The 19,782-nt window shown below is 54.5% G+C and overlaps 1 protein-coding gene across 1 annotated transcript; it reads left to right on the forward strand.

The window, feature by feature from the left end:
• The first annotated feature begins 1,136 nt into the window (after positions 1–1,136).
• On the forward strand, positions 1,137–12,717 carry LOC144726517 (BAG family molecular chaperone regulator 2-like). The gene is made up of 5 exons (XM_078605313.1): positions 1,137–1,198; positions 1,732–1,995; positions 9,029–9,138; positions 10,498–10,849; positions 12,189–12,717. Exons 1-5 carry the CDS (start codon positions 1,137–1,139, stop codon positions 12,262–12,264), a joined length of 864 nt encoding a protein of 287 aa, XP_078461439.1. The 3' UTR covers positions 12,265–12,717.
• Positions 12,718–19,782: the final 7,065 nt, after the last annotated feature.

Here is a 19,782-nt window from a genome sequence, read left to right on the forward strand (position 1 = left end):
TCACACCACCCCCACTCCACCCTCACCACCCTCCACTGCCACCCTCACCACCCTCCACTCCACCCTCACTACCCTCCACTCCACCCTCTCCACCCTCCACTCCACCCTCACCACCCTCCCCTCCACCCTCACCACCCTCCACTCCACCCTCACCACCCTCCACTCCACCCTCACCACCCTCCACTCCACCCTCACCACTCACCACTCCACCCTCACCACCCTCCACTCCACCCTCACTACCCTCCACTCCACCCTCACCACCCTCTACTCCACCCTCACCACTCCACCCTCACCACCCCTCCACTCCACCCTCACCACCCTCCACTCCACCCTCACCACCCTCCACTCCACCCTCACCACCCTCACTCCACCCTCACCACCACCCTCACCACCCTCCACCTCCACCCTCACCACCACCCCTACCCCACCACTCCACCCCCCACTCCACCCTCACCACCACCCTTACCCCACCCTCACCACCCTCACCACCCTCCCACCACCCTCACCACCCCTCCCACCACCCTCACCACCCCTCCCTCCACCCTCACCACCCTCCACTCCACCCTCACCACCCCTCCCCACCACCCTCACCACCCCCCACTCCACCCTCACCACCCTCCACTCCACCCTCACCACCACCACCCTCACCACCCCTCCCACCACCCTCACCACCCCCCACTCCACCCTCCACTCCACCCCTACCCCTCCCTCACCACCCTCACCACCCTCCACTTCCACCCTCACCCACCCCCTCCCTCCACCCCTCACCACCCTCCACTCCACCCTCACCCACCCACCACCCTCACCACCCCTCCCACCACCCTCACCACCCCCCACTCCCACCCTCACCACCACCCCTACCCCACCACCGCCACCCTCCACTCCACCCTCACCACCACCACCATCCCCCCCACTCCACCCTCACCACCCTCCACCCTCAGCACCACCACCCTCACCACCCCTCCCACCACCCTCACCACCCCCCACTCCACCCTCACCACCACCCCTACCCCCACCCCCACCACCCCTACCCCTCCGTGACCCCCTACGACCGCGGCGCGAGCGTGGGGCCCTGAGCCATATTCGGGAGGCCGTGGAAGGTTCCATGGCACAGGATCCCTCCCCCACCCCCCACGATGCCCAACGCGGAGCGCCTCGCAACCTCGCCCAGATTTTCCGCTCAGCGCCGGAGCGACACGTCCCGTTCGATCTTTTTTAGTTCATCACCGGGACGTCCTAAATCTCTCCACAATCTTCCTCTCTCCAGACCCCTCTCGATCTCTCCACCGTCTCTGGATCTCTCTGGATGTCGCCACGTCTCTGGCTCTCTCTCTCCATAGCTTCAGCCAGCTCTCTATATTTACACCTCCAGCCCGCTGTATCCCCCTCTCTCTGCGGCGTTTCGTCTCATCTCGAAGCACACGTGAAGAGTGTTTGGCTGCTTGCTGCACATGTCCACGTGCTGATTATGCCAATTCGTTGGGGCCATCATCTGTGACCGACGGGTCCCTGCTGAAGAAGAGTTACGCAGCAGTAGCTCAGTGGGGCCCTTGCCTGGTAGAATAAAACTCGTGTCGTAGTTTAGTTTGAGCTACCTCCAACCTCTTCATCTCCAACCTCCTCGCCTCCATCTCGCTCTCTCTCCATCTCGCTTCTCCTCCCGCTGCCATCTCCCTGCCCTCTGTGGCACCGTGAGAGTCGCGAGCCGCGACCCTCCGCCCCCGCTGGAAGAGTCCGGGGCGGGGTGGCGGAGCCTCTCTCAGCCATCAAGGGATCCTCTCAAGCTCCGACAAAGTCCTCCTCCTCCTCCTCGTGCCCCTCGTCCATGGCCCAGCCCGGACCCCGGCGGCCCAACCCGGCCGAGCGGAGCGCCGAGGCAGCGGAGAACGGCGGCGGCGGTGGTGGTGGTGGCTGCTGCCGCCTGTTCCAGCGCTCCGACTCGATGGCAGCACGCTCCGTGCAACTCATCGAAGTCCTCGACAAACTCGAGCACCGGTACGGGGGGGGGGGGGGGGGGGGGGGTGTGGGGGGGGTGTGTGGGGGGGGGACACATGCCAAGTGGCCAGCAGCAAACAGCACTGCTCAAGACGCAGGAGGGGGGAGTTGGGGGCGCTAAGGTGGCCGAGATGTTGACTCCCTCGCCTGGTGGACAGGAGGCCGTGGGTTCGATCGCGACCCTGATTCTTGCTGTATATTTGGGGTCTGCGTGTCTCTCTCACTCTCTGTCCGTGGTCGCGTGGATTTGTCTCCACGTCCTCCGGGTTTTCACCTCCACGTTCAGAATCGCTATGAATGTCCACGCGAGAAACCACTTCGTGGAGCCACCATCCGTGATGGCTTCTGAAAGAGAGCTACGCAGCTCAGTGGGGCCTTACCTGGCGAGGTAACACAACGTGGGGGGTTATTTATGTATTAAAGTTTAAAACATTTCGTGTAACCAGGTGAGACCGCAAGGGACCAGGATGAGAGCGACTCGGGTCGCCATGGTGACTCGGGTCGCCATTGTGACCCGGGTCGCCATGGCGACGAAAGCAAATCAAGTAAAGTTACAGCAATGAAGCAAACAGAAAGCGGGACGAAAACAAAAGCTTACACCACTCGATATCGGCATCATTTAGCGTGGTGTCCTTCCCCCAGCACCTCTGGTTAGCGCGGCTGGCCACGTACGGTACGAAATAAGTTCAACAAACACACCTCGTTTAAATTCCCTGGCCCGTCTCTCTGCTGTGAAGAAGGGCCCTTGCCCGAAACGTCGCCTATGTTGTGTCTTGCCCCTCCTCAGGGCTCACGGTGCTAATGACGCGGAGCGTGGTGGTGGTGGTTGTTTGTGCACCACCACCAGCGCAGTATCTCACAAAAAAGACAAAGATCCCCCTTATAGCCTGAACAGACTGATGGGGCAAGTGCTGTTAGCGAGCATCTATGAAGGCCGGCACGTCACACGAGGGGGTGGGTGGCCAGCACCACGCCCGACCGCCTTTGTCTCCCCAGTGGCGATGTTTACACACCGCTACACCGGGTACTCATTTGAGGGTGAGTCGACCTAGGGGAGGCCTTCATAGGTGCTCGCTGACAGCACTTGTCCCCAACAGCCTGCTAAGGCTACACGGGGCATCTTTGTCTTTGGTTGTGGTGGTGGTTGAGACGCCACCGCGAGTGTCCTCGACGCGGGCGCTGGAGGAGTCAGCGGGTGGAGCTCACGGGAACAGGAACCATGGTAGCAGCAGTAGCAGTAGTAGCAGCAGCAGCAGTAGTATTAGTAGCAGCAGCAGTAGTAGTAGCAGCAGCAGTAGCAGCAGCAGTAGTAGCAGCTGCAGTATCAGCAGCAGCAGTAGTAGCAGCAGTAGTAGTAGCAGTAGCAGCAGTAGCAGCAGTAGTAGTAGCAGCAGTAGCAGCAGTAGTAGTAGCAGCAGCAGTAGTAGTAGCAGCTGCAGTAGCAGCAGCAGTAGTAGTAGCAGCAGCAGTAGCAGCAGCAGTAGCAGCAGTAGTAGCAGCAGTAGTAGCAGTAGCAGCAGTAGCAGCAGTAGTAACAGCAGTAGCAGCAGCAGTAGCAGCAGTAGTAGTAGTAGCAGCAGTAGTATTAGTAGCAGCAGTAGCAGCAGCAGTAGTAGCAGCAGCAGTAGCAGCAGTAGCAGCAGCAGTAGTAGTAGCAACAGCAGCAGTAGTAGTAGCAGCAGTAGCAGCAGCAGTAGCAGCAGCAGCAGTATCAGTAGTAGCAGCAGTATCAGTAGCAGCAGCAGTATCAGTAATAGCAGCAGTAGCAGCAGTAGTAGTAGCAGCAGTAGTAGTAGCAGCAGTAGCAGCAGTATCAGTAATAGCAGCAGTAGTAGCAGTAGCAGCAGTAGTAGCAGCAGCAGTAGTAGCAGCAGCAGTAGCAGGAGTAGTAGCAGCAGTAGCATTAGTAGCAGCAGTAGTAGCGCAGTAGCAGCAGTAGTAGCAGCAGTATAGTAGTAGCAGCAGCAGCAGTAGTAGCAGTAGCAGCAGTAGCAGTAGCGAGCGGAGAACCCAGTGAGGTGTGTAAACATCGCCACGGGGGAGACAAAGGCGGTCGGGCGTGGTAATGGCCACCGCAGCCCCTCGTGTGCCACAGTGGTGCTGGCTACTCGCTCACAGCGCTTGGCCCCACCAGTCTGTCACAGGCTCGGCGGGCGGGATGGGTGGGTGAGCGATGGTGGTGATCAATGCCCTTTGTTGTTGCTACATGACAGTTGTGCGTCCAAGCCCGCAGTGCCGGCCCGAGCCTCTTGGGGGCCCTAAGCAGAATTTGATTTGGGGGCCCCCCTCCCACCACGCAGACTCATCTGTGCTAGAAGATTATTGACACAAATGTCACACTATAATGTTATAGCGAATATTATAAACGAATACAGTGAGGTTATGTATTAATAAAAAATAAAAACAACACTTAAAATACTTCACTCTTTTATTAAAACTTCTGAATACAAACGGTCACAAAAAACATATTAAATAAATTATTTGCAAATGTGCATTAAATGTGCAATCTTTTAAATAAAACCAAAATAGACAAACATTAATCTAATCAAAAATAGAATGTTACAAAAAAAAAGATACTTAAATAATGAAAGCAAACATAAGAACAGCAAGGGTTCAACAATGTCAACTGTACAACAATGACCTCAAAATCGTTCCTTCCTAGCTTTTCTGGAGGCAAAGTCACTAATGACATCATTGTATGGTATTGCTTGGCCAACTTTGTTATTAATACTAATGACTGCAAGTCCACTTAGTCTTTCCTGGGCCATTGATGATCTCAAATATGTTTTTATCAATTTGAGCTTGGAAAAGCTCCTCTCTGCTGAGGCAACTGACACAGGCAGAGTGCAGGCTATCCTGAGAGCTACCCAAAGATTTGGGTAAAGCTCACACATCTCATTTTGTGAGAGGTATGTGAGAAGCTCAAAGGCAGTCATCATAGTTTGGGGAAGTTCAGGAAGACTCTCTATCTCTACTGCCAGTGCGCTACCATCAATATCAGCCTCCTCTCCACAAGAGAGTTTTTCCCCAAGAAGCTCACATTGTTCCCTCCGGACCTTTTGATCTAGCTCCCTAAAATTGAGCAGCACTCCAAAGTTCTCTTTAACCTCACTTAGAGACTTAAATCTATCCTCCAATGACATTAATTCATTTATATCACTTGTTTAAGTTATTTAATTGTAAAAAAAAACGATTCGGGGGCCCCCTGGTGGCCAGGGGGCCCCAAGCAGCCGCTTAGTTCGCTTATGCCTCGGGCCGGCCCTGCCAAGCCGCATCACCACACCCACGTGGACAACACTGAGCGAGACTAAAATAGCCCCCCACGGGGGTGGGGGCTGCTGCTGCTGCTGGTGGTGGTGAGACACGGGGGGGGGGGGGGCTCTCTCGTGTCTCACCACCACCACCACCAGCTGCAGCTGCTGCTGCTGCTGCTACGCCGCGCTTCCCTCTGTGGGGGTGCCGAGGTGTGGTCCGGTCCTGGAGGACTTCGAAGGCTTCTAATACTGGAGGCGCTGGCTGGAGGGCGGTGTTTGATTTCGAGTGGAGTAGCCGCCCCCTCCCCGAACTCCTCCGCTCTGTCTCGCCTTCCGCCTATGAACGTGTTCACTGGGGGGGAGGGGGGGGTAACCGGGGTAACATCGTCTAGAGCAGTGGTTTTTTAACCCCTGGGGAGCAACGCGCCCCCCCCCCTGGGGTTGGCGAGGTGCCCTTTCGAGGCAGATTCATTTCAGAAGGTAAACAACCGAGAACACAAATTAAGCACGGGCGGGCAGGTGAGTACAACTTTGTTTCATCAAACCCCTGCGTATTTATTGACATAATTTTTTCACGAACCAAATGGGCTGCAAGGCCGCAGTCGAGGTGAAGAACCACTGGGTTCGAGAGAGGGGCCTTGACTGTGGATAGGCGCACCGTGTGCTCCTAGTGGTAGTGCCTTACGCCGACAATCCGTAACTCCCAAGCACGGCCGGCTCAGCGTTGTCCCGCAGAGCACGGAGAGAGAAAATTCATCCCCGCAATGTCTCGCTGCCTCTCCAAAGCGACTCCGAGCTGGGAGAGTTCTTGACGCATCACGTCAACAGCAACCCACTCGGGGAGGCCTTCATCCAGCAGCGGGTTGGTCATGGCTGGTGACGACCACCCTCGCACACGGGCCGGCACAGAGGCCCGCAGAGGGGCCTCTGTGCAGATCAGTGGCGTGCGGAGAGGTCAATGGCTGGGGAGGCACTGGCTCGTGTCAGAGCCAGATTCACACACGGAGGGGGGCGTGGCCTCGCTGAGGGGGCGTGTCCTCGCTGAGGGGGCGTGTCCTCACTGAGGGGGCGTGGCCTCACTGAGGGGGGCGTGTTAGACACGTCCCCCTCAGTGAGGCAGATGTGATAGCTGCCTCCCTTGGTGCTTTTTCATTGCAGTTTCATGACGAGATCAGCGAGCCTAAATATCTTTATACACATACGTGAAATAAGTTGCCTGGAGTATGGAAGGCGAGGACTTGAAATGAAGGGGTCTACAAACATTACATTGGTGACATACTGAGATAGTAACAGGCACGCGCTTATTGCCCACGCTCTATCCAGTTACTGAGGGATTGCGCAATCAGAGGGGAGGCTGAGCTCGTCGCTGCCTCACCTCTCGTCTCTTCCTGTATTTGCAGCGGAGCTCCGCAAATTTGGCGATTTTGACTATAAAAATTATTGCAATCAGCAATGACATTTATAACACAGATCAGTGGAAAATCTTAATATTTATTTAATTTGATTCTTCTTTTTTGTTTACTTTTCGTAACAGCTATTTTCATTGGAGTATGACAGGCGAGGCTCTGCCTCTTCTGCCTCTCCTGACCGCACGTCCCTGGTCCAGAGGGGCTGGTAGAGGGGCCGGCGGAGGGGCCGGCAGAGGGCCGCGTGGCCACGCGCCTCGCAGCAGGGCGCGGTGTCTGCGTGCGCATCGAGCGGGCGCGGAATCCCCCGGACGTGGCCGTCACCATCGCCAGCCGTGATCTATCCACTGCTGAGTGTGGCTCAATGCGAACTCACGTTGTGGGCCGTGATAGTGGAACTCCCCGCCCCCCCCCTCAGAGACGCATGGAAACTCGTGGAGATATACAGAGTCCTATAGAGATACACAGAGACACATAGATATACACAGAGACCCATATAGATACAGAGACCCATAGAGATACACAGAGACCCATAGAGATACACAGAGACCCATAGAGATACACAGAGACCCATAGAGATACACAGAGGCCCATAGAGATACACAGAGACCCATAGAGATACACAGAGACCCATAGAGATACACAGAGGCCCATAGAGATACACAGTGACCCATAGAGATACACAGAGACACATAGAGACGGGGGGGGGGGGAGAGAAATGGGCTTTGAAGTCAATGGAGGTATCAGAGGGTGTCGTCTCAAACTGATAGATGGGTGCCTCACACAGTGACTGACACAGTGAATGAGAGTGACCAACACAGTGACCAACACAGTTAGGCCCACGTGGCGCTGGGAGCGGTGATTTTCGCTTTGAACTTCAGAAGCGTCACCACGGGGGTCATCACGGGAGATAATTGCTTCAAGTTTGCAAATTGTCCTTCCAGATGAAAGTGCGACCCACAACGCACGGCCATCACAAGCCGCACGAGATGGAATGTACAGCTGTAGGCGACGCTTCGATTGTCATCGCACCTTGCGCTGTCGGGGTGAATCGACGATTCAAAACAAATGCGGTTTTGATCTTTCCACTACAGCCGCCCACTGACCGCCCATCGCTATCCAAAGCTAACCCGGGGTGTGCATTTGGCACCGAGTCACGGTTGGTAGGGAGGGGAGGAGGGTGGGGGAGGACGGAGGAGGAGGGAGGAGGAATACATTCGGAAATCTGGCCTCACGGCCGTGTCTGCGCTGCGTCCCTCTGAGTGTTGGGACAACGGCGGCACAAAATAATCCTTGCGGGGACCCTGAAAACTCCTCCCCATGGCATTTAATCAGCGGGCGCCCCGTGACTATATTTGAATACTCTCGCCGGAAATCGAACAAACACTCGGTGAGGAAGCTGGTTTAACCCTTTCGCATTCCGATGACGTACATGTACGTCTAGATTTGAAGTTTTCGTGACTGCAAGGATTCATACTCTTTGGTTTTTTCGGTAAAGTCACGTAGGTAATAAATAAATATGTAAAAACTACTCTATTAAATCACGACGTTTCGGAGGCAACACAAGCTTCCGTCTTCAGGTGGAACCGTTACAGCCAAATTCACAGTAGTAAGTGAAGAGAGCTAATAGAGAAGCACAACTATATAGGGGGGGGGGGGGGGAGCCAAGGTGGGGGGGGGGGGTGCCGTGTGGAGTCGGGGGGGGGGATGCTAAGCTGAGTTAAGCCGGAGTCTCAGGGGGTTGTTTCTCCACGGTGGGAGAAACAGCTTGGTGTATAGCACGGTCCGAGTATCCGTTCATCCTGAGGGCCAGATGTACATGTTCCAATTCACTGGCCAGGTGGTGTTGGTCAGAGATGCAGTGGGCCCTATGGTGTAGTGTTTTGATGAGGGAATTCTTTTGTGCCGGATGGTGGTGGGAATCATGCTTCATATAGGAATCTGTATGGGTGGCCTTCCTGTATACAGAATGTCCCAAAGAGCCATCAAAATCATTACGTTGCCATACATAGCAGGCGCTACCAAAAATATTTCCAAAATTCTATACAAACACAAGATCCAGGTCCGATTCAGTACAGTACACAAGATCCGAGATTCAGCGGCGAACGGGACACTGACCATCCTGCAACTTGCAGAAGTCTCAGAACGGGAAAAGGGTTCACATGGCTGCGGCGCTGGCGGTGTTTTTGAATTACCAAGAGACCAGACCATCAACTCCCTGCACTTGGGAACCCGGTTGTTCAATGACGGTGGCCAGGCTGCCGCTGGGCCCAGGACTCGAATTCGGGCCCCACAGCGGGCCACTGCTCGCCGCGGTGCCGACGTTTCCGCCGCTGACTGCGCTCTCTGTCGTGGCTGGCGCGTGTGTCGCAGGGTGGAGGCGCTCCGTGACCAGGCCTACGCCATGGAGCAGGAGAAGGAGGCACTGGTGGAGCTGATCCAGGAGGCTCGATCCAGCCACGACATGTGGAGGATCAGCGAGGGTGAGACAGAGAACCCACCCCCCACCCCCGTGTATCCTTAACAAGGCTGTTGGGGCAAGTGTTGTAAGTAGCGAGTATCAGCACCTGTGAAGGCTGGTTCGGCACACGCCGAGAGAGTGGGTGGCCAATACCATGCCAGGCCGCATTTGTCTCCCCGGTGGCGATGTTTACACACTGCACCGAGTACTCATTTGAGGCTGAGTCGACCTAGGGGAGGCCCAGGATCGGTAATCGACACTGGTGTTGGCCGTGAGCGGGAATCGAACTCGGGTCGCCGGGGTCGTAGCAGAGCGCCAACTGCCACAACAACAGCCACCATTCGCCACTAAGTGGCGGTGAGTGACTAGGCCTCGGCAAGGTAAGGTAAAAGTTAAAAGGTAAAAACAACGAGCCTACCTTGACCCTACCTTTTACCTTACCACAATACAATCACTCTACCCTACCTTTTACTTTTTAGCAGGTAAGGTTAAAGGTAAACGGTAAAAAGCAACGAGCCTACATTTTACCCTACCTTTTACCCTTACCCCATACAAATTACCCGATTACAGGATAATTACTGGGGTACTACACAGGAAAAAGGTTTATAACGGTAAATGCGAGGTAGAGCGCTTTATACATAAAGAATACTCTCGATGATTCCAATTTTACACGCTTTCTTTTAACTCAGTCTGTTGTTGTTGTCGTTGTTGTCGTTATTGTTGTTGTCGTCGTCATCGTATCCTCAAATCTTGTAACTCAATTTTAACCAACTTCCCAATGTGGTATTGACTGCAAACCTGGTATACTTATGTCATACTGATGACAATATATTCTATCATAAAAAAAAATCTATTTTTTAATATTATTTTTTATATGTTATGTTCTGGCTTGAGTCTAATTGTCCACGGTCAACTCACGTTGGCTGTAATTGGCCACGGTCCCTTACGTTATGGCAAGCCTCGGGGCCACTTCCTGGAGTCGTGGAGTTCTGCCATTACTCGTACATTTAATAAAAGCGTGTAAAAAATGTTTTACTTGTTAAATGGAGGCCACGGACTGCGCCACGGAGCTTTAAGCGGTAAACAAGGTATCGTGTTTACCGGGTAATACTTCGCGCTACCTTTACCCTACCGGGTAATTCTTCCGAGCTACCTTTACCCTACTCTTTACCTTACCCCTTGGCATGTCGACAACTTTACCCTTTACCTTTACCCTTTTACCCAGTAAAAAGGGTAAATTACCTTACCTTGCCGAGGCCTAGCGGTGACATCACCACGGCGCCTGTGCCCACGTCTACTCCGTGTCTCCCCTGCGTCCCCACATCTACTCCGTGTCTCTCCCGCGTCCCCACGTCTACTCCGTGTCTCCCCCGCAAGCCAGGCGAGAAAGAGGAGCTCGCCATGACAGCCGAGCGCCTGCTGTCGCGCACGCTCAGCGTGGCTGTGTCACTGGAGACGGTGCGCAGCGCGGCGCAGCGGGAAGCGCTGCGGCGCGCCACAGCGCTCGTGGACGGCGTGGCGGAGCAGCTTCAAGGCGCCGGTGACGGCGACGACCCTGGCATCACCGCTGCCGCGGACGCCGCCGCGTGTCGCCTTCTCTCCTTCCGCAACGCCTGCTCCTCCGAGCCGAGTGCCGGCGCTGTCGACCACAAGTTCCAGGCGACCGTCATCAGCTGCGCCCTAGAGGATCAGAAGCGGCTGAAGCGGAGGGTGGAGATGCTGCTGAGGGGCGTGCGACTCGCCGGCGCGAGCCTCGACGATGATGACCGGCGTGGTGGCAGGGGCGGTGGCGACGACGACGACGATCGACGACGAGGGGGCGAGAGCGCCCCGCACGGTCGGCCCGGCATGCGGCATTCTTGCCAGAACGACGACGACGATGGCGGCGGCGGTGGTGGTGGTGCTAGTGGTGCCTCTGCTGCGGTGACGATACCGGTAACCCCGCCGCCACCGCTGCATCCGCCACCCAAATCCCGACCGCCACAACCACCGCCCGCGATGCACATTCAGAAGAATCAGCAGCAGCAGCCGTGGGCTCCTCAGCCCCAGAATTTTCTTGCGAAGATTGTCACCACTCCCCCACCGTCGGCTCCTCTTCCACATACTCCTCAATTGCAGCAGCAGAAGCCTCCGTCTACCAGGCCGCAGAGTTTTGCGAAGCTCCATCCTCTCCGAGTCCACCTCCCACAGCGACCTCAACCCCAACATCAGCAGCCGAAGCAGCAGCAGCAGGAGCAGCAGCAGGTCAAGGCCCAGGCTCAAAAGGCTGACGGCCCACACGACAATGATAACCGCTCTCCACAACCGCTGTTTCACTTGTCTGCTGAACAGCCGCGGCCTCCTGCCCAGGCCTTTCCATGTCACTACCAGGAGCACAAACCGCGGCCTCCTGAGAGTCAAAACCAGCCCAGGAACCTCTCTCCGCTGGTCCACTCTCCTCAGCAACGCTTCATACAGCTGACTCGGAATCACCACCAGCCCAAGCCTCAGTCTTCTCAGAATGACCACCAGATCTTGAATCTCTCTCCTCAGCATCGCTTCATACAGCTAACTCAGAGACACTCAGAGCTCAAGCCTCAGTCTCCTCAGAATGACCACCAGATCTTGAGTCTATCTCCTCAGCAACACTTCATACAGCAGACACAGACTCACCCAGGGCCAAAGCCTCAGTCTCCTCAGAATGACCACCAGATCTTGAGTGTCTCTCCTCAGCAACGCTTCATACAGCAGACGCAGACTCACCCAGGGCCCAAGCCTCAGTCTCCTCAGAATGACCACCAGATCTTGAGTCTGTCTCCTCAGCAACACTTCATACAGCTCACCCAGACTCACCCAGAGCCCAAACCTCAGTCTCCTCAGAATGACCATCAGATCTTGAGTCTATCTCCTCAGCAACACTTCATTCAGCAGACACAGACTCACCCAGAGCCCAAACCTCAGTCTCCTCAAAATGACCACCAGATCTTGAGTCTATCTCCTCAGCAACACTTCATTCAGCAGACGCAGACTCACCCAGAGCCAAAGCCTCAGTCTCATCAAAATGACCACCAAATCTTGAGTCTATCTCCTCAGCAACACTTCATCCAGCTCACTCAGAGACACCCAGAGCCAAAGCCTCAGTCTCATCAAAATGACCACCAAATCTTGAGTCTATCTCCTCAGCAACACTTCATTCAGCTCACTCAGAGACACCCAGAGCCCAAGCCTCAGTCTCCTCAGAATGACCACCAGATCTTGAGTCTATCTCCTCAGCAACACTTCATACAGCTAACTCAGAGACACCCAGAGCCCAAGCCTCAGTCTCCTCAGAATGACCATCAGATCATGAGTGTTTCTCCTCAGCATTGCTTAATACAGCAGACGCAGACTTATCCAGGGCCAAAGCCTCAGTCTCCTCAGAATGACCACGAAATCTTGAGTCTATCTCCTCAGCAACACTTCATACAGCTCACTCAGACTCACTCAGAGCCCAAGCCTCAGTCTCCTCAGAATGACCACCAGCCCAAGATCCACTCCCCTCAGCCACAGGCCGAAGCCAAGCCCTCGTCTCCCAAGCCCCAGTGCTCCCGGGGCCCTCCGCTTCCTCGGCAGAGGAGGACCATCAACATCACGATCCCGGTCGTCCACCACTGATGGATCCACCCTCTGCAGGCTGCCACAACCCCCCCCACACCCCCCCGAAGAACGACCACTTCGCAGCGACTCCCACGGCTCACTCTGCGGGAGCGCGTTGGCATTCTACGCCGCCGCGCGATTGGCAGCAGTCCACGGGACCTTCACACGCGCGGCTCACCGCCTGCCACATCCAAGCGGGGAGGCGATGCACGGCGCCGGTTTGCGTCGTTCACAAGCACGTGCCACCCAAGCCCGTGACCCGGTCACGTGACCGTAGTCACGAGCACGTGACCCGCTCACGAGCGAGCCAGAGCAGGCCGCACCGCTCGTTCAAGAGTCATCGGCAATCCAGCAGAGTTGTTAAGTTGGGATAATTAATGGTGGGCTTCTCTCCGACTCTTACCTAACACCCTGTGTCACAGTGAGTCTATGGGGTCTCTGTTCAGGTCTATGGGTCATTTTGTGAGTCTATGGGTCTCTCAGTGAGTCCAGGGGTCTCTGGTGAGTTGATGGGTCTCTGTGTGAGTCTATGGGTCTCTGTGTGAGTCTATGGGTCTCTGTGAGAGTCTAAAGGTCTTGTGGAGGACGCGGGCCCCCGGCTCCCCCCGGGGGAGGGTTGATCTCGGGAGGGCTGCCGCTCTCCGGCTCCTCTCCCCGCGCCGCGGCCCCTCGAGTCCGCGACCCCGAGTCCTATCTGTGAGGCATAGCTCGGGGCTGGCACTCGGCTGCCTGGAATCAATCCGTCGCTTCTCAGCCACTCAAATGCGACGTCTCCGCTCTCACAACCCCGCGCACCAATCACACGCGCGGAACGGGGGGTCAGGGGTCAAAAGGCAATGGCGTCACTCGCACACGCTTTGTCGCCAAGGGTGGGTAATGGAGATTGTTTAAAGGGCTGTGGGGCGGGTACTCGGGATTGGTTTTAGAGCGACGCACCAATTGCACGCGCGGAATGGGGGGTCAGGGGTCAAAGGGCAATGACGTCACTCGCAAACGCGTTGCTGCCGTGGGTGGGTAATGGAGATTTAAAGGGCTGTGGGGCGGGTATTCGGGGTTGGTTTTAGAACGAGTATTACTGTACCCTTGGGCATTTAATACATGGTTTAATCGTCCCCCGGCTCTTCTACGCAATGATGAATGCTGGCAACAGGATTCACGCGCAAACTCGGCACATGTGCGCGTCAGACCCTTGCCCGATGGTCGCCCCGATATAGTTCGGCACGCGCCAATCTCTGCGTCCTGACAAACGTACACACACCACCACCCGCTCTCCCCACACTCACAGAAACCACAAGAAACTGTTTATGGATTACTAATCGTGTATTCCCGGCGTGCCTAATACTAAGTATCCCGGAGCCTGAAGCTGAAATCAGTGGGCAACTAACCTGTTCCACAGGGTCTAAACCCAATCTTTCCCGCCTTTTTCGATTTATCCTCTCTAGGAATTACCGCGCCGTTCTCTACTTCTCTCTCGTACTCACAGTTCGATTCGTACGGAGCTCCTGCGGGCCAGTCCTCGCTGCACTGTGACTCGTCACACGGTCGTTCGAGTGGCTGGAAAGTCGGCCGATTGCTGACTTGTGCCGGACACGAACTCACTCTATCTCTACCTTCCCTCGCCTTTTATTGTTCTTTACATCAAAGGAAGGTCGTCGCTGATCCGATGGCCTTCCCGGCCAATCAGATTGCTCGTCTGTACTATAGCGTTATTCGGACCGGTGCTCTCAGCGCCGTCCGCATCCAGGCTTCCACATCAAGGGGACTGCCGCTAAGCTCCCGACCAATCAAAGTGCCTGTCCTGGTTTCCCACCGTTTGTGGCTCCGCCCCCTACCTGCCTGCTAACCCGTGTGTGTTGTGGGTGTCTTAACCGCGGGGTAGGCCTCGGAAAGGTAAGGTAATTTACCCTTTTAACCGGGTAAAAGGGTAAAGGTAAAGGATAAAGTTGTCGACATGCCAAGGGGTAAGGTAAAGAGTAGGGTAAAGGTAGCTCGGAAGAATTACCCGGTTGGGTAAAGGTAGCGCGAAGTATTACCCGGTAAATATGGTACCTTGTTTACCGCTAAAAACTCTGTGGCGCAGTCCGTGGCCTCCATTTAACAATGAATTTTTAAAATAACTTTTTTTTAAACACGCTTTTATTAAATGTACGAGTAATGGCAGAACTCCACGACTCCAGGAAGTGACCCCGAGGCTTGCCATCACGTAAGGGGCCGTGGACAATTACAGCCCAACGTCAGTTGAGTGTGGACAATTAGACCCAAGCCAAAACATAACATATATAAAATAATGTTTAAAAATACATTTTGTTTTATGATAGAATATATTGTCATCAGTATGACATAAGTATACCAGGTTTGCAGTCGATACCACATTGGGAAGTTGGTTAAAATTGAGTTACAAGATTTGAGGAGACGACGACGACAACAATGACAACAACGACAACAACGACAACAACGACAAGCGTGTAAAATTGGAATCATCAAGAGTATTCTTTATGTATAAAGCGCTCTACCTAGCATTTACCGTTATAAACCTTTTTCCTGTGTAGTACCCCAGTAATTACCCTGTAATCGGGTAATTTGTATGGGGTAAGGGTAAAAGGTAGGCTCGTTGCTTTTTACCTTTTACCTTACCTGCTGAAGGGTAGAAGGTAGGGTAGAGTGATTGTATTGTGGTAAGGTAAAAGGTAGGGTAATGGTAGGCTCGTTGTTTTTATCTTTTAACTTTTACCTTACCTTGCCGAGGCCTACCGCGGGGGCTGAGTAGCCTCATCGTGACCGTGTAATTCCACGTTGATTCACGGCGCCGCAGCGCAATTTAGCCTGGGGGAAGCCTCGGTCAATTCCCTGGCCCCAGGAAACCGTGGAGAATGTCCCCCCACGAGGAGGGCTCCTGGGTGAAAACCTGTGGGCCAGGCGACTTCCCCGCGAGGCTCTGTGTGGGGGTGGGTGACACGTGGGTTCATGTGGGGGGTGGTGAGGGAAGAGCAGCGTCGGCCAGGCCGCTTTTTGGTGGTGGGATCTTAGGTGGGGCATCGTCAGAGCGGCTTCACCGCTGTGGCATCACAATCTCTATGTGATTCTATGGGTCTCTGTGTGAGTCTATGAATCTCTGTGTGAGTCTATGGGTCTCTGTGTGAATCTATGGGTCTCTGCGTGGGATGAGGCTGTCAGGGCAGACCTTGGAGGTCGCCGCGTATCTCCTGTGCAGCAGCCGTGGGGTCTGGCGATGGGTGGGACGTGGACGGTAATGATGTGTGGTGGCAGTGGTGGCACTGGTGGTGGTGGTGGTGGCGCTGGTGGTGGTGGTGGCCCTGGTGGTGGTGGTGGCACTGGTGGTGGTGGCACTGGTGGTGGTGGCACTGGTGGTTGGTGGTGGCACAGGTGGTGGTGGCACTGGTGGTGGTGGTGGCACTGGTGGTGGTGGTGGTGGTGGCACAGGTGGTGGTGGCACTGGTGGTGGTGGTGGCACTGGTGGCGGTGGTGGCGGCGGTGGTGGTGGTAGCACTGGTGGCGGTGGTGGCGGCGGTGGTGGCGGCGGTGGCGGCATCGCCGGCTTAGCCCGAGGTGACGTCTCCATCTGAATCCCCTAGCAGCTGCGTCAATAAGTGCCGATCGTCAATCCCCCCGCCCTGCCCCTCCCAACTCCCTCCCGTGAACGACGTCCTCCTCGACGATGTTTTTGCGTTCGCTGATCCCGTGTTGACGTGGGGGCTCGTCTGGCCGCGGTGTCGGGTTCCATCGGCGACGCAGACAATGCGGATTCCGTGGCCCAAGTTAAATTCAAGCCGCTCGGGACAGTGTTCACCCCGAAGGACCCCTTCCATGCCGTCTGACAATGCGGCTGCCACCTCCGCAACCACAGCCCGAGAATTGCAATGTAATCTTGTTGGCTTCACGAGGGCAGTTCAGCGTTCCTCGCTTTCCCCCGGCGCGGCCAAGCTTTTAATAAATGGATGTTCTCCTCGGAGAGCTCGGGTTCTCCCGGTGCACGGGCATTTGTCGTTGTTGTTGTTGTTGATGTTATTGTTGTCGTCGACATCGTTGAACTGAGGAACGACGTTCAACAATAACACCGTCAAGGAATTACATTTCAGGTAAAGTCCCCGCGTGGGTGTTCGCGGGGCTGAGTCGTGAGACGTCACGCTGCGATGCCCCTGGGCTGGGGGGGTAAACTCTCCAACTCCCACAGATAACAACAACGACGCCTCCTCCTCGCCCTCATCACGGCTCGAGCCAACCTTGCAGCTGAGCAGCTGGCAAACTGGGCCGGCGTGAGTTCGTACCCGACGCGTAGACAGGAGCTTTCCAGACGGGAGCTTTCCAGACGGGAGCTTTCCTGTGGCTCCCGTTTGATTGCAGCTTCGCCAGCCGGCGGGCTTCATGATGGCTCTCAGCGTGGACTCCTCTGCGCCGCGGTGGCCAGGAGATGATATCTCCCGCGCCTGCTATGCAGGAGGTCGTGGGCTCGATCCCGACTCTGACGCCTGTTGTATATTTGGAGTTAAACCTAAGACCATCCCGAAAGCAGTTGTTGAGCTCCAGTATGCTGACGATGCTGTAGTGTGTGTCCACTCAGAAGCGGATCTTCAGGCAATAGTCAAAGCTGTTACTGGGGCATATGAGAGAATGGGACTGACGCTTAATATTGTAAAGACTCAGGTTCTCCATCAACCAGTTCTCAATGAGCAGTCCCCAGCTCCAACAATTGACATCCACGGCGAGACTGGAAATTGTTGAGCATTTCCCATGCGTCGGAAGCCTTCTTTCACAGAATGCTTGACGTCGTCAAAGAAATCCAAACTCGCCTGAAATGGTGCAAGTGGAGGTTTCGGTGGGCTGAGGAAAAGGGTGTTTTAGGTTCGTGACATCAGGTCCAAAAACTAAGATCGCGGTTTATCAAGCGGGTCGTAATCTCTACCTTACTGTACAAAGCTGAGACGTGGAGAACACCACAGGGGACATCCCAAAGCACCTCGAGAGGTACCATCAACACTGCCTGCGGAAGATCCTTAAAATCCGGTGGGAAGACAGACGCACGAACATCAGCGTCCTCTCGCAAACAAACACCACGAGCGTTCAGGCCACGACCATTCGACGTCAGCTTCGCTGTGGCCGGCCACGTCGCCCGTCTGCCCAACTCCCAGACTCCCGAAGCAAAACGCCATCGACTCCCCCAGCTTAGTCGGGCTGTGCGCGTTCAAGAGGAGCGCAGAGAAAGGGCTTCAAGGATGTTCTCAAGGCCAACATGAGGAAGAAGTTGCACCATCGACACCAACTCTCTCACTGACAATGCGTGAGAGGGGTCTGTAGATGAGATCCGCCACCACCGCAAGTGCAAATGTCAGGCAACTCGTCTTCTCCCCGTCCATTACGATGTCTTGATTGATGCGAGTGTACGCAGTAGGTCCAGTGCAGTTATGGTACTAGACGAGAAGTTGGGACGATGACTCTCAGGAACAATTTAAGGGTTGTCAAGAGAGAGGGAAGCGAGCGATGTTGAACGGTGATGCATTTGGAGACATTTTACTCTGGTGCGTTTTGTAAAACACGTGACCTGCCGGTCAAAAACGAGAATTAAATCCGCTGGCAATGTCTTGTTTTGTGAGCAGTTTCTTTCCCATCCAGTATGTGTCGTTTTAGTAGAACGTTTAGCTTCCCTTTGTTTTCAAGTGAATTTAATGGTTTGCCAGTAGAGTCTTGTGTTTTTTTTTGTCAATTTCTAATAGTTTGATGAGAGGATGAAAATGTAGCGGTTTGTACTAGACGAGTCCATCTGTTTTTTTGTGTTCTATAGATAATCCAATCGGGCAGGTTGTTTGATATTTTTTGCATTATTCCAGGCTATAATTTATTCGCAGATGTTCGCATCAAACCAAGGTGGTCGATCACCCTTTATTCTGAACAGTTTTTGTTTTTACAGAGGGCATTTGCGTCTCAATCATTGTTTAAGGAATCGCTTCTTAAAATATGTCCAAGCACTTTCGAAAACTGTGATTTTGCTCACTGCATCTCAGTCGGAATGGAGAGCGTCATTTATGCATGCTTGAAGGTCAACATATTTTTTAAAAATGAGTTTTATCATTATTTCATGATGTATTTTAGTCCTCTTTGTTCGATGAATGCCAAAGATAATTGCACGGTCACAAAGATGATTACCCAAGACTGCCACTTTTGAAAATGGACGGGGGCAAATTTGTGAGTAGGATATGGACGACACATCTTGAGTTTTTTTTATTCGGTCTCGTAGTTGAAGTAATCAGTGGGTTTCGATTTTACTGGTTTGTAAAGTTGAGTGCGTCATGCGGTAGGTTTAGCAAATTTAAATTTTATCTTACTGTAATATTGTAAATTACGGCGGGAGACCACTTGACGGGTAGCACACTTTATTAACACTTTTCCTTGCCACAATAACACGTGTGGTCACTCCAGCTAGCGCTACACGTTCCACCCGGCTACACACACACGGGCTCTCCAGCCCCGTATCTTCCAGGGGAATTTACAGACCCACCACAGCTTGGGTATGGATCACGACCACTGGGTCCCGCATCCCGGCCCTCACACGGACGTCCGGCCGCGGGTCCCAAGGTCCCGCCTCTGAGCCACACAGGGTCCCGGCCCTTACAAGGACAGCGGGGCTAGGGGTCTCAGGGCCCTGTCTCTTCCTCCTCCGTCTTCCGTCTTCACTGGTTACCAACTCCCCGAGCGCCCGCGCGCATCGCCTTTTATAGTCCTCCGCTCCCGAGGGGACGGAGCCTATGCGGACCGCGATGTGAGCACCCACTCTAATTGACCAATCACCACGCGCTGCCACACGATCCCTCACTGTCAGCGCGCGTCACCAATACACAGCCAATCACCACGCGCTGCCACACGATCCCTACTGCCAGCGCGTATCACCACTACATTACCACTGAGCTAGATGGCTCTTGTTTTTTCAGAAGCGACCTGGCCACAAATTATAGCTCAGCGCAGCGATTTACCACGTGGAAATGTATATTAACCAAATACTCTCAAAGTGTGTCTCAAAATGTGGAGGGAAAACCCGGAG

This window comes from Lampetra planeri, chromosome 23, assembly GCF_965212315.1.
Source record: "Lampetra planeri chromosome 23, kcLamPlan1.2.h2, whole genome shotgun sequence".
Lineage (NCBI taxonomy): Eukaryota > Metazoa > Chordata > Hyperoartia > Petromyzontiformes > Petromyzontidae > Lampetra > Lampetra planeri.